The following is a 12,710-nucleotide window of genomic DNA, read 5'->3' as shown; positions in this document are numbered from 1 at the left end:
TCACTGTCATGCATAGAAGTTATCAGGCCAGGTAAAGCTTTACCGCTGCTGCAAACTAATTCCGCGCCGCCAGAAAGGGCGGACCGTCGGACCTGCGTGCCTGTCACTTGCCACCGCACGGCCTCGACCCCAGACCTGCCCGCCCCCGATAGCGTCCCCGCATATGCTTCAGTCTTTTACTTAGATCTCATCTCTAAATTCTAATTGAGATTCCTTCTCCAGCAGACTCACGCTCCTCAATACGATACCAATAATGCATCAAACATTGTCTCTTCTGCCCGTTCCCTGACGATGGCTACCTCTGCTTCATGCAGACCTTCCAGACTCCAATTACAGAACGTGACGATATACAGGAGGACCGAAACGTGTGGAAGGCTCACACAAGCATCATTTCATAATACAGCATTCACATCAATTTTCTGGGTAGAACGTTTCATTTATGGGACAAACTGTAAGATCAAAATAGGGGATGAAAAAAAATTTTTTTTGGGGAGAAGGATTTCAACATCAATTCACTTTATAATGTATAAACAAGAAAGTGTACAAGAACCTTTGATCGCCAGTTGAGCTATACCAGTAGCGTAGACAATGCCAATAGGTATATCATGTTACATGTGGCTCAAATCATGAGTTCTTCAGATGAATGTCACCACCAGACTGTCACCTAGAAGGGATTCAACAACCACACGTGTTTTCAAGTTCATACTAAGATAATAATAAGGTGTTACCTTCACCTGAAGAGGCTATAGTGATAACGAAACAAGTGTAGAGATAAAAATTGAATGTAATTCAGTTTTTTTTAGTTTAATAATTGATTTTCATCAAGTATCGGCTTCAACATCTTCTACTAATCATCTGGAAGCGTTCTCATGATTGACATTATACTAGTATCTTCTTATGGCTAATTTTCGGTGGGATCAAACATTCCGAAACACTCATTCTGCGAGTTTGATTTCGAAACAATGCATGAAGTAAGGACTCCTTACAGTTTTTCATTCAGATTTATGACGAAATTTTTTTCAACTTCGATAATTCGACTATATGGCAAGCGAAAAGAACAGTCGATTAAGGTCTGCTATGTGCCGATTCGATAAATTATGATGCGAGAATTAAATCCCATTCTCTTCATTCACTTCATGACAGATAGAATATAAACTCGGTACTATTAGTAGCTATTAAGATGATTTATCTACATATATCTCCAATCAAAATGTTGAAGATGAAGGAATTGATTTCAGTGATGCTGTATTGCTCAAGAGATTTTGTTTCAAGATCCCATCTACTTTGTGGGAGGTCATTATGATATATTTCCACGATTTTCGGAAGAAGTTCGTGCTTGATCCAAAGTTAACCGGCTATTTATTTCAGTGAATGTGTTCCACAATAAAAAACAGAATCAATAAGTTACCATATCCTACTCAACCCTCTCCCAAACGTTCAACAACTAGGTAATCTTGGTTTGATACGGTTACTTCCTACTAAACATCGAAAACTTTTCAAAATACGTCATTTGGTAGTAGCAAGGGTAGATACCTACAAGGTTCGAATTCATTATAGATCATTATTGCGTTTAACAGATAGTCAAACTTCTTTGGTTATGGAAAACAGTGACCTTACAATGCTAAGGACAAAAATACTCATGAAAAAATTAAATTTTATAGATAGATATTGACAGTTGAGGTTGTTTTCTCACAAATATTGTTTCGATTGGTAAAATATTGTTGAAGAATTAAATGAAAATTCAGATATTAAAGTTTCGAATCAGAGGCTACATATCGAAATACGTATTCAGCTACCTACAAAGGACGGGTATCAAGATCTGGACCACCAAGACAACAACGACAAATATCAACATTACTTCTGTCAAAACCGATTATCTTCAGTTCGTCCTCATTCCAACGCAAGAAGTGGAATCTCCCTAAACAAATACATCATGACCTACCCCGAAATTGTTATGCCTTTTCACTAAAATTAATACTCAGATAATTTGAAGGGTGAATATTGATTCAAAATGACGTTCGAGGTTGCCTGGAAGACGTTTATAATTTCAAAGTTGGCTGCACTTCGAGTCGTTTGCGAGCAAGAACCGATTGAAGTTAACTTCTCAAAGTCCCTTTCTCAGACGAGATTAGAATTACAAGCCTGATTGAACTGTTCATGGGTTAATTCAGGACAAGTGTAACAGTCCCATTATTCACCAATAATGCTTGTTAGAAATATGAATACTGTTGGCTTACGGAATCCCCACTAAACAATTGGTCTCTAATGTATTTAACTCTCTTTGTCGGACCGACCACCCACGTCAGGACTTGACATTTTCAAGGTGCATTACCATCGGTTCTTTCGGGAGTTTTGTTCTAAGACCGTCCTTTCGACTGAGCACACATATTCGAAAATTCCACTAGAAATTAGTTTCGATTTTCTATAACTACCTCACAAAAGTTAAAAGGATCATAATTTCGATTGAGAAATTGAATCCAAGCTCGGTGATTTTTTATTTAATTTGATTTCGAAAGTGATCCTGCTATCAGGATCCTATGTTTAACTCTTATGTGGGATTTATGAAAAAACAACAGAAAAATCTGAAGAAATCGCCTGAATTATATATGCTCATCCTTCGCGTTGGAATAGATCGAAAATTATATGTGGCGCCTCATTCCACCGAGTGAAAGACGATTCTTTTGTGGTGCCATTCATGGTCCTCAAGAATAACAGAGCACTCAATTCTGCAGTCTGTTAAATGCTTAGCGCCGATGAGCTCGGCCATAACTAAGGAGATGATTTACGCCATAGCATTTCAAGGAAAGAATTCAATTATCATAAACCCTTCTGTAGTAGACGTGAAAAACTTCGAATCAGTTCGAAGGATCTGCTTACGAAACTGTGACATTGAAGACGTAATGAAATGGCTTTTTATTGGACCAGTTTTCAGCGTTCAATTTTGTGGGTTCGTTATTTTTAATAATAAATCAAGAATAGATCTGAATATTCGTTAAGAGATGCATTGGTAAAATAGAAAGGATTTTCAGGTCAGTGTATAGATTTCAATGAAAATCCATTCCGATTGAATGAGGATTTTTTTGGGACACAGTGTGTTCATAATGCCGAGAGGGCTTAATGACTTGGTGAAAGCTCTCGCTTGGCGAAATGTGTAGAATAGTTTAATGGATATAGAGCGACTTCGCATAAATCGATTTCCACCCCTTTACTGTCCTGGAAAGTCAGTCCGCGTCGATGTAGTTCAGACATTAGATGGCCCCTGTGATATATTCAAAAAGGAATATGAAAAGATTGCGTCTAATGGATTCTTCGCATTAATTAAATCAACCCCTTTTTTGTCCACCCTTTTTCTGGGCCTTTGGTTCCAGTTTGTCCCAAGAAATAAAGCTTAGCCCGTTTATAATTCAATAAGGAAAATATGAGCAATGCTCAAAACTTGCTAAGACCGATACGTGCTTGATAAAAACTTTTTTTATTAAAACAGCCTAACGAAAAGGAAGAAATGCCCTCGATATTTAAATGTTTTATTTCTCCACATAAAACTTTGATTCATACATTAAATCTGTACTCTGTAATCCAGCATTTTAATGAGGCTATACTCCTTCATCCATCTGATATAGATCCATCCTTTTTCACAAAAGTGTTGCTCCTATCGCTATCTTCTACCTGTTTGAGATGCCGATATCTTGAGATCGAAGAATGACCAGTCGGAAAAGTCAAAGGAACTAGATCCTGAAGAAGCGTTCCCTTTGATCGCCGATAGTGGAGATGTTTTGATCATTTGCTCTTATGGTAATATTGAAATGGCGCTAAAAGCTCTTCTATATAAATTATTTGGGACAAATACATGATGCGTCCACTTAAGGAGCGATCAAGATAGCTACATCTACATTCGTCAGCTTCGGCAATTGTAAAATATTGCAGTGTCATTCCCATCGCTCAAGCTTTCAGATCTCCGCTCGATCTCCTCCATAAAGCTTTACTGAACCGAATATATATCGCGGAAGATGAACAACAACCAGATCCCAGGATAGGAACCCCATTCCTTTTTCCCTTCGTCCTTTCAGGAGCCTGAAATTCGGCTTCCAATAATTTTCGAAGAGTTTTCTCTTCCTTCCTCAACGAAAACTGATGCCACTAGTAGGTAGTTATAGCTTCGAGTCAGTAATTTGAACATAAGATATTCATTTTAAGGATCATCATCAATACCAGACGAAACCTAACTGAAGAACTTGGGTGAGGAAGCTTCTTCTCTCAAGCTTCAACATTGTTGACCAATTTTGAGACAGATTATTCAATTATCACCTGGACACATAAACGCATTCTTGATTCGAACAAGTTCCTGGGATATCCTTAGGGTGTGAATTGTGGAAGCTTTAAATTCTTAGTCAATTTCTCTTAAGGAGACAAAATTTAATCATGCCGTGAAAGCATAACGTACCAAACAAATTACGTATTATTCATAATATAGCGGATCCAACATAATGAAGGATAATAGTCGATCTGGTATGAACGCTGTAGATACACACCATACTAGCAGTAGGTACGCTATTATAGGATAGCAGATACAAAATATCCAAGTGCCTAATTCACGTTCTGAAGGTATCGTCACTCATCTCGTATCATCCTTACCCCCCCTCTCCTGAAAGCTCGTAGGCACCGCCTCCATGCGCACGACACTCACCCCCCCTTTTGTTTCAGCTTTGGACAAGTTAGGAGTGCGACATCTCTTCAGTAACAGTGCTCCTGAGCCGGTGCAGCCAAATGCCGCTTTTGACATAGCAAGTTTAGTTCTTTACGGTTGTTCAGCGCTTCCTATACGACTGAAAATCCTGTTAGATCGGTTGTTTTCAGTGCTTCACAAGGATCAAGTGGTGCAAGTTTTGCATGGATTTGGTTGGACTCCCATTGACTACGCCAGAGGATATATCTTGCAGGTATGTTGGTGACAATACTGTCAATGACCCACTGGTCTTCCAATCTCTTGTTGTATCATAAAGATGACTTCACTTGGCATTCCCTTCTTATATGCAATACTGCGCCCATATCCTGACTTCCAGTCTTCAGTGATCTTGTCATAAGAAGCATCTTCTTCTAGTCCACCATCTTCCGAAGAAGAATTTTAACTTTAACAATCAAAATATGTCATTTTGCCATCATAACACTAGTAGTAGGTGAAATGCATTTCCTAAGAATCCTCTTTGGTCCTTCGTATGACAACAATCACCTTAACGAAGAAGACTCCAAGTTCATAATGCTATGTTATGTAACATGAGGACCAAATTTCACATCAGAATTGGACAAGGGTGAAATAAATGAGTTTTTGGCAGGATAATTGATCAAGTTTTATTAAAAAGCTCCCTTCTGACTGCTTACCGTCGCCAGTACCTACTCATTATCAGAGGTCAATCGCGGTTGATCTCGAGGTGTACCTTACCATAGAGATCAGATCAAATAAAAGAGAGTAATCAAACGGGATGTGCTCAATATACCAAAATAGGTGCTGCATTACCTTTCGATAAATCCCTAGTTGTTACCTTTCATAATTGCTGAAGGTCTAATATTCAAAATGAAGCTTGCATGAATGATTCATTAGCTCCTGAAGATTCGTACAATCGTAGTTTGGCACGAATGCATTTGGGTCTTATGAAACGCCGATATATTTCAGGGTTCATTCCTTGCAACCTGTGATGTGTGGAGGTAAAGACAGAAAATTACCTGGTATTTTGCATATCATTTTGGTGGCAAGTAATAATTTTGTTTGGGTATAATTTAGTGAGTCCAAGTGGATATTAGGTTTCCATTTTCTGCTTGTCTTCAGATCTTCTCATTAATGACATACTCCGTTCTGGTTCAAATTATTTAAATAGGTATTTTGTTAAATGGATACTTCCATCGCCATTAGCTGGAAGCCAAACGGTTACTAGTTGGTTGGACCTTTCAATTTTTGACACGTATCCAAGAGATATCTTTCAGTTATCGAAGACCGTCGCTCATTTATTATATCACATAGTATTCCCTAGCTTTTAACCCTACATTACTCGCGTGGTCTACGATTGTAGACCATACCTATTCGAACGAAAAAATGTTGAAATCTGAGACATTGAAGTTTTCTCGATTTCCTCTCAAAGAGAAGCATTATTTTATCACAAAGTTTCAATTATATGAATAACAAGTGGTCAAATAAACGATATCATCATAGATAATCTTTGAAATATATCAACGTAATATTTAAAGTTAAAATAAATAATATGGTCTACACTTGTAGACCACGCGAGTGAATACGATCTAAAAGAGGGCGCGACTAACGCAGGGTTAAATAGGGTCATGTAATAACTAAACTAATTTCGATAAGATAATCTTGTGAAAGAACAATAACGAAGGGTTCATTCTGAAGTAGGCATATGTCCATAACAACGAGGAAACACTTGTTTAACTAGTAAACAAACTTAATATTGCTCTCCCCTTAATTTAACTAATAATTGTCACCTGTTTTCACAATATGTACCTTTAATAGGGCGCAATTTCATGCTTTTTAACAAAGCATCACGCTTCCTTGTGTAAATTGCGATTTGTTTTTTCTTGTCGTGCAACTAATCGTGAAGGGTAATCATTATCACACCCCAGTTATTTATATGTACGTGGGAGACACTCTGCAGGCATCACTTTTAAACAAGAACACAAGACTTGCACCGATATTTTTATCCAACGTGCTCATAAAATATACATCCTGTCGCCTGTCAGACTTTCTCTGTTGTTAAATGTGCCTGATTTTTTCTTTCGGTATAACCTATGGCGAGTTCAATCAAGGATGAGATTAATTGAATGAAGATTTATCGATTTTATCTCGACTGGTTGATTGTTAAATTTTTTTTTCGAAATTTGGAAATTTTGTTTTAAGCATATTCATATTTCGAATGTCTGTAATGTCTGTCGTAATGAAATTAATTTGTACGAATCATTTGTTTATGTCCTGTTATCGATATTATTTGTTGACTGAGCGGCAGGATAACAAATAAGCAATTCGGATCGAATTTATCAATATAATTAGGAATACAAGTATTCTTTACCGATAAATGATTGATTTTTCACATTATCCGATACCTACACATTTTTTCCTAACAAATGAGGATTTTATTTTTTTTCTAGGAGACACACGGCAGCACTCTGGACCGATGGACAATCTGTAGCCCTGAGGAGGAGCCTTTGGTCCTCCAGCAGTTCCTCAGATTTGGAGAAACGAGAGCCATAACACAACAACTACTACTGGCGCAGCAAGCCCTTCAGGAGTCCAACCTGGAGCGGCTGGAAAAGCGTCACTCACCGAACCATCGTCGGGTGATGTCCCCGAATCGCCGACATTCACCACCAGTATTACCCCCTTCGGCTTTTCACCTGTCTCGAATGCCAACGATGTCTCCGCATCAAAAGTATCCGCTCCCCTTTCTGAAAATGCCATCGTCGAACGGGCCCCTGCCATCTCTGTCCCCTCCAAGAAGTATCAACAACAGCCCCATGAATACATCTCCACTGAATCGTCTTCAGAATATGCAACCTTTCGATTTTCGAAAACTAGGCGCGGGCCTGGCGAATTTCTCGAACAGGGTCAGCCCGGATTTGAATCGACGAAGGACCAACGAAAGTGAGAACATGGGTTTGAATCTTACGATGTCTACTTCTCTTCCAACTTGTCTACCTCCTCCCCCACCTCCCACGTCTACCTTGAGTCACGTGGCTATGGCCGCTGCTGTGAATCCCCTGGCAGCAAGTTTGGTGGCATCCTCATTTCCTAGTCTGATGTCTGCCAGACTTTCGACTGGAAGCAAATCGCCGTCGAATTCCGATTTGATCAGCGGAAATACGAACAGTGAGGAGGATGACGATAAAGATGAGAATTCCCACAGCGCTCTGAACCTCAGCAGGGATAGGGATTCTTCGAAAGACGGTCAATTGTCGTCCCGCGTAGTACCTGGAAGGAAGTTATCAACCCCGACGAAGAGGCAGTGGACTTCGCCTAGTCTTCCCTTGAATTTGGGGACGCAGTTCATAAACCCCGCGACTGGGAAGAAACGCGTGCAATGCAACGTATGTTTGAAGACATTTTGCGACAAAGGTGCATTGAAGATTCATTTTTCGGCAGTCCATTTGCGTGAAATGCACAAATGCACCGTCGAGGGATGCAACATGATGTTCAGTTCGAGAAGATCTCGCAATAGACACAGTGCAAATCCGAATCCAAAGCTTCATTCGCCTCACCTACGTCGAAAGATATCACCACATGACGGACGCAGCGCGCAATCCCACCCTATACTGATCCCGCCGCAGACCAGCCTTGGCCTTCCTGCGGCAGCCGCTCTGAACCCGCTGAATCCCTTCGGCCCGTTCCCTCTGATCAATCCAACCGGCGATCTGAGGCACCACTCAGCCTTAGCGATGGAGTTCAAACAGTCTCTCGATCTGAGTATGCAACGGATGGAAGAACAGAAAAATCTCCTAAACGAATGTGATCCTTTACCGCTCACTGCCAGTAACAGCGACAGGCAGCAGCACATGGAGGAAGACGACGAGGATGACGATGGCATCGTCGTTGTCGGTGGCGTGGACGAAGACGACCGTGAGAAGAACGAAGCATCGAACAGTGAAATATCCGATCAGCCGGAAGATTTCAGCATACCATCGAAAAGACCGAAAACGTCAGTGTCAGATGTTGACGAAGAAATGACTGATAACGTCGACAGCAACGACGATTCGATTAGTGTAACGGACAACGTCAGTGTTAAAGATGAAGCTCAAGTACAAACAAGTAAAAGAAAACGCAAAAGCCAAAATCCGACCAGATGTGCCGTTCCCATAATGATGGAGGATACAGCTAGTGACGGTGATTCGACTAGTGATGTGTTTTCAGACAGAATTTCGAGTAAGACTAAACTGAGTAACGACGTCGAGAAAAGTGAAAATGAAATGGCTGTGACTGAACAGGGGAAGAACGAAGAAGAAGAGAGGTTATCGCCGTTGAATTTAGAAAAGAGATCGGCGGACGAGAACGCCAACGAACCTGAGAAGAGTGTAGCCAACGAGATTAAAACAAGCATTGCTCCTCTCTACTCCATAGATAAGACGAGGAGGGAAAAGCCTGTCACGGAGGCAGAACAGACCGACTACAATTACGATGGAGAAAGAGAAAGACCAGCTAGTTCCGTTGAGAGTAACAAAAGCGACGAATCCTTCGACTCCTCCAACGCACTGCGGCATTTAGAGAGTTTGTCCCATGGACATTTCGGGGACTTTATGAGCAGAAGTCTCCACATGGGTTTGACTGGTCAAGGTTCCCAATTTCCACCTCTGGGATTCATGATGGGAGGTGGACCACCAAGCCCAGCACGTTCTCAGACCTCTTCGGCTGGAAGCTCAAACGGTAATGAGTCGGCGGATGAGAATAGTCAAAATCAATTTTTTGGACATTTTGACAATGGACAATTCATAAGTACAATGGACGTACCGATAGATAAAGAAAATCCAAGGCGATGCACAGCTTGTGGAAAAATATTTCAGAACCATTTCGGAGTCAAAACGCATTATCAAAATGTTCATTTGAAATTGATGCACAAATGCAACGTAGACGGTTGCAACGCAGCATTCCCTTCGAAAAGAAGTAGGGACAGGCATAGTGCAAATCTGAATTTACACAGAAAACTCTTGTCGACAACTTCTGATAATCCGGCGAGTTCTCTATTAGAAAAATCTCCATTTGCTTCCATTTCAGGTAATCCGGCGCTACATGGAGATTTTCTGAGCCGACTGTATGCGGAGGAGGCCTTGAAGAATCATCACCTTGCGCCGCCAACTTTAGATCAACTCATGTTGAATGGAGATCGTATTCCCCCATCTCCCCTATTACTGCCTCCGCTGGGAGGGCTTCCCTTCCACCTAGGCAACTTCAGTCATTTTCCTCCCTTCAACGGTAACCTATCGAAGAAGGAACGTTCCTCAAGTCCCAGCTCACCCTTGTCCGGTTCACCGCCACCAAATTCGTCTCCGAGCAAGTACGTACATTGCGTTGAGGAAGACCTGCCGACGGCCGATAAAGATGGGAAGCTTCCTTGCCGAATATGTCGGATGACGTTCAGTACAACGGCCCAACTGAAGGACCATTGCGAGAAAAACCACCTATCGGACATGTTCAAATGTACCGTTGCCAACTGTCCAAAAGTCTTCATGTCGAGGACGAGGAGGAACATCCACTCTGAAAACGAATCCTTCCACACGAATTCTAGTAGAAAAATCATCGAACCCTCGTGACCTCGAACGAACTTTCTTAATATGAGAGCTGTTCCTTTGTGGTGGTGATTTAATGATTAGTATTTGAAATTTATTTCTTGAATGTGATTATATATAGATATTTTTTTATTTTCAAAGTCAGTTTCTACCTTATTTATTTCGCTTGTAAAAAGATCGTTTAATATATGTTTCCAGTGAAACTCTCAGTGTATAGTAGCCAGTCATGAAAATACTCACTGTACATAAAAATGATATGTTCAATATATGTAGCTAGATGATCTTTCGTATTACTGTCAAAACATCAAAGAACTTGCTCATTTTTATAAGTACTCCATCGACTATGTGCTTCTGAATATTATTTATGCTTGACTGAAGTAAAGCATATTGTTAATCTTCGAAGAAAATGTTGCTTGTAAACTCAATAATCGAACTGAATACTATATGGAGTTATACAGTTATGTATATTCAATGTGCAATAACTTTGTGAATAAATCTATCTTGCCTATTAATGTATAGTTGTAAATAAAACAATATATTTAAGATCTAAATAAGGAACTTTGACCCTCATTACCCAGAATATGTATACGAAGATCACTCTCGATTTCCCCCATATATAAATTAAAAATTTGTTATACCAAATTTAACCAGTTACTTAAAGAGTTGGGAACTGTAAAAAATAGAGATCTCTTAACTGTCGATGTTATTTGTTATTGCATATCCAATGTACAGTAATCCGTATGTATAGCCTTTGGGCTCTATTAAACTTATAGCTGTCGTATTTTCCTAGTTTATTTCCGAATCCTTCCCTACTTAGGACTGGACTTGATAACTATTTCAATAGCCAAGCAGTCCCTGAATTTTTCTGAACAGTCATCCCATCTTTTCACTTTCCTGCCAAACAAATCTTTCGAAATTTCGTCTAATTCAAGTAGAAATTCGAATTGTCTAAACAGGGCTCACACAAGATACTGAATTGCAGCAACATCTGTGAGAGAAAACCCCAAGTATGAAGTAGCTGAATCGATAACGCTCTGTTCCGCTGTAGCTCAATCAATCCTACTCTCCAAGAACGAAACAAATTAGCTATTCGATTGCCATTTCTAAAGGAGCTGTTCCATAATTACTATATAATGCAAGAAATTCTAATAGCTTATATACCCATATCGATAGGTTTTCAAAATGGTATTGGTATTGTACCTACAAAGTCAATTAAACAATGATATTGGTGATAGGAAAAGGAAATCATCCCTGGGAAGTACTGTATTCAAACTGTGCTAACAAAGAAAAGTATTCTATCAGAAACAGTTTTTGGCAATATATTTTAATCGTTTAAAAAAATGTATGGCATTAGAAAATGATAATATGCGAACCAAAGTCTAAAGGGGACATGAAAATAAGAGGAATAGGTATATACAAAGTCTCAAAAACTGTTCAGCATATAAAATAGAACAATTGAAATCTTTTGAGGTTTCACAAAGAAACAACACGACAGGTGAGTTTTGAAAAATACATCTTAAAAAGCAAATTGAAGATAATCAGCATAGTGAGAGTCTGCTGATTGGGCTCTAGATCAATATGAAATCGACGTTTTGAAAACACACCTACCCCAACAACTCAACTTTGTCAATTCTTATAGGAAATTTTTTTGAAAATGAAAACGACCATACAGCAACAAAGAATTGAACAGATTTGTTGCAGCCAAAATAAGATAAAAAGACATATATCCCAATAAGTTGTTGCAACACCAGATTTTTTCCAATGTCACTATGCAATTATTGGGTGAAAACTACATGAGAAGTTTGGTTAAAGGATGAAACTATTGTCTCTTGTTCAATTGGATATTTAGGAGATTATTTGGCTTTGAAAACATCGAAATCGATTCTGCAAAGAAGGGTCGGTATTTAAAAGATGTTTGTGATGAAAAACATGGATGGATCCAAAAATGAATAATAGTATTTGTTTCTGGTGATGAACTGTAATGACTACCGATATTCAAGTTAGAAAAAAAAAATCGGTTGCATTCAGTGGCTATGTGATATACCAAGAGCATACATTAAACCTTTCCGAATTTCCGAATAAATATGCATCGGATTCGGCCGACACGATGTATTGGAAGAATCAATTATATGTTATTAATAATACAGTTTCGTGGGCAATTTAGTTTGCAAATTTTTCTACAACCTACTTATTTGGTTCTACATTTTAAATCAGAAATTTCCATTCACCAAAACGTGAATGGTTTCGTGTCAAATTGCGAACGATTTGCAAATTTAACGCATACGCGTTTACATATTAATTATCCTGCAGATACTGTAAATAATCTATTATTATTTTGTGCCATGATACACTACTACCGACAATGCGGATTCTGTTCCCATACTTAGCAATGGAAGCAAGGATCATTTTCAGGATTATTTCAATAATCATCACTC

General features: G+C 39.3%; 1 protein-coding gene across 3 annotated transcripts in view; it reads left to right on the top strand.

The window, feature by feature from the left end:
* LOC123321761 (zinc finger protein basonuclin-2) overlaps positions 1–11,056 on the top strand; it is a 97,917-nt gene extending 86,861 nt beyond the window's left edge. For 2 of the 3 annotated variants that reach the window (XM_044909504.1, XM_044909503.1), the window contains exons 4-5: positions 4,702–4,937; positions 7,150–11,056. In XM_044909504.1, the coding sequence (XP_044765439.1) occupies positions 4,702–4,937; positions 7,150–10,299 (3,386 nt within the window). In that variant the 3' untranslated portion in view covers positions 10,300–11,056. The remainder of the gene's footprint in view (positions 1–4,701; positions 4,938–7,149) is intronic. The other variant, XM_044909505.1, reaches the window with a different exon arrangement.
* The last annotated feature ends 1,654 nt before the right edge of the window (positions 11,057–12,710 follow it).

Source organism: Coccinella septempunctata, chromosome X (assembly GCF_907165205.1).
Source record: "Coccinella septempunctata chromosome X, icCocSept1.1, whole genome shotgun sequence".
Classification (NCBI taxonomy): domain Eukaryota; kingdom Metazoa; phylum Arthropoda; class Insecta; order Coleoptera; family Coccinellidae; genus Coccinella; species Coccinella septempunctata.
The sequence above is the reverse complement of the archived record's forward strand: the minus strand, read 5'-3'. Positions and strand labels throughout refer to the sequence as shown.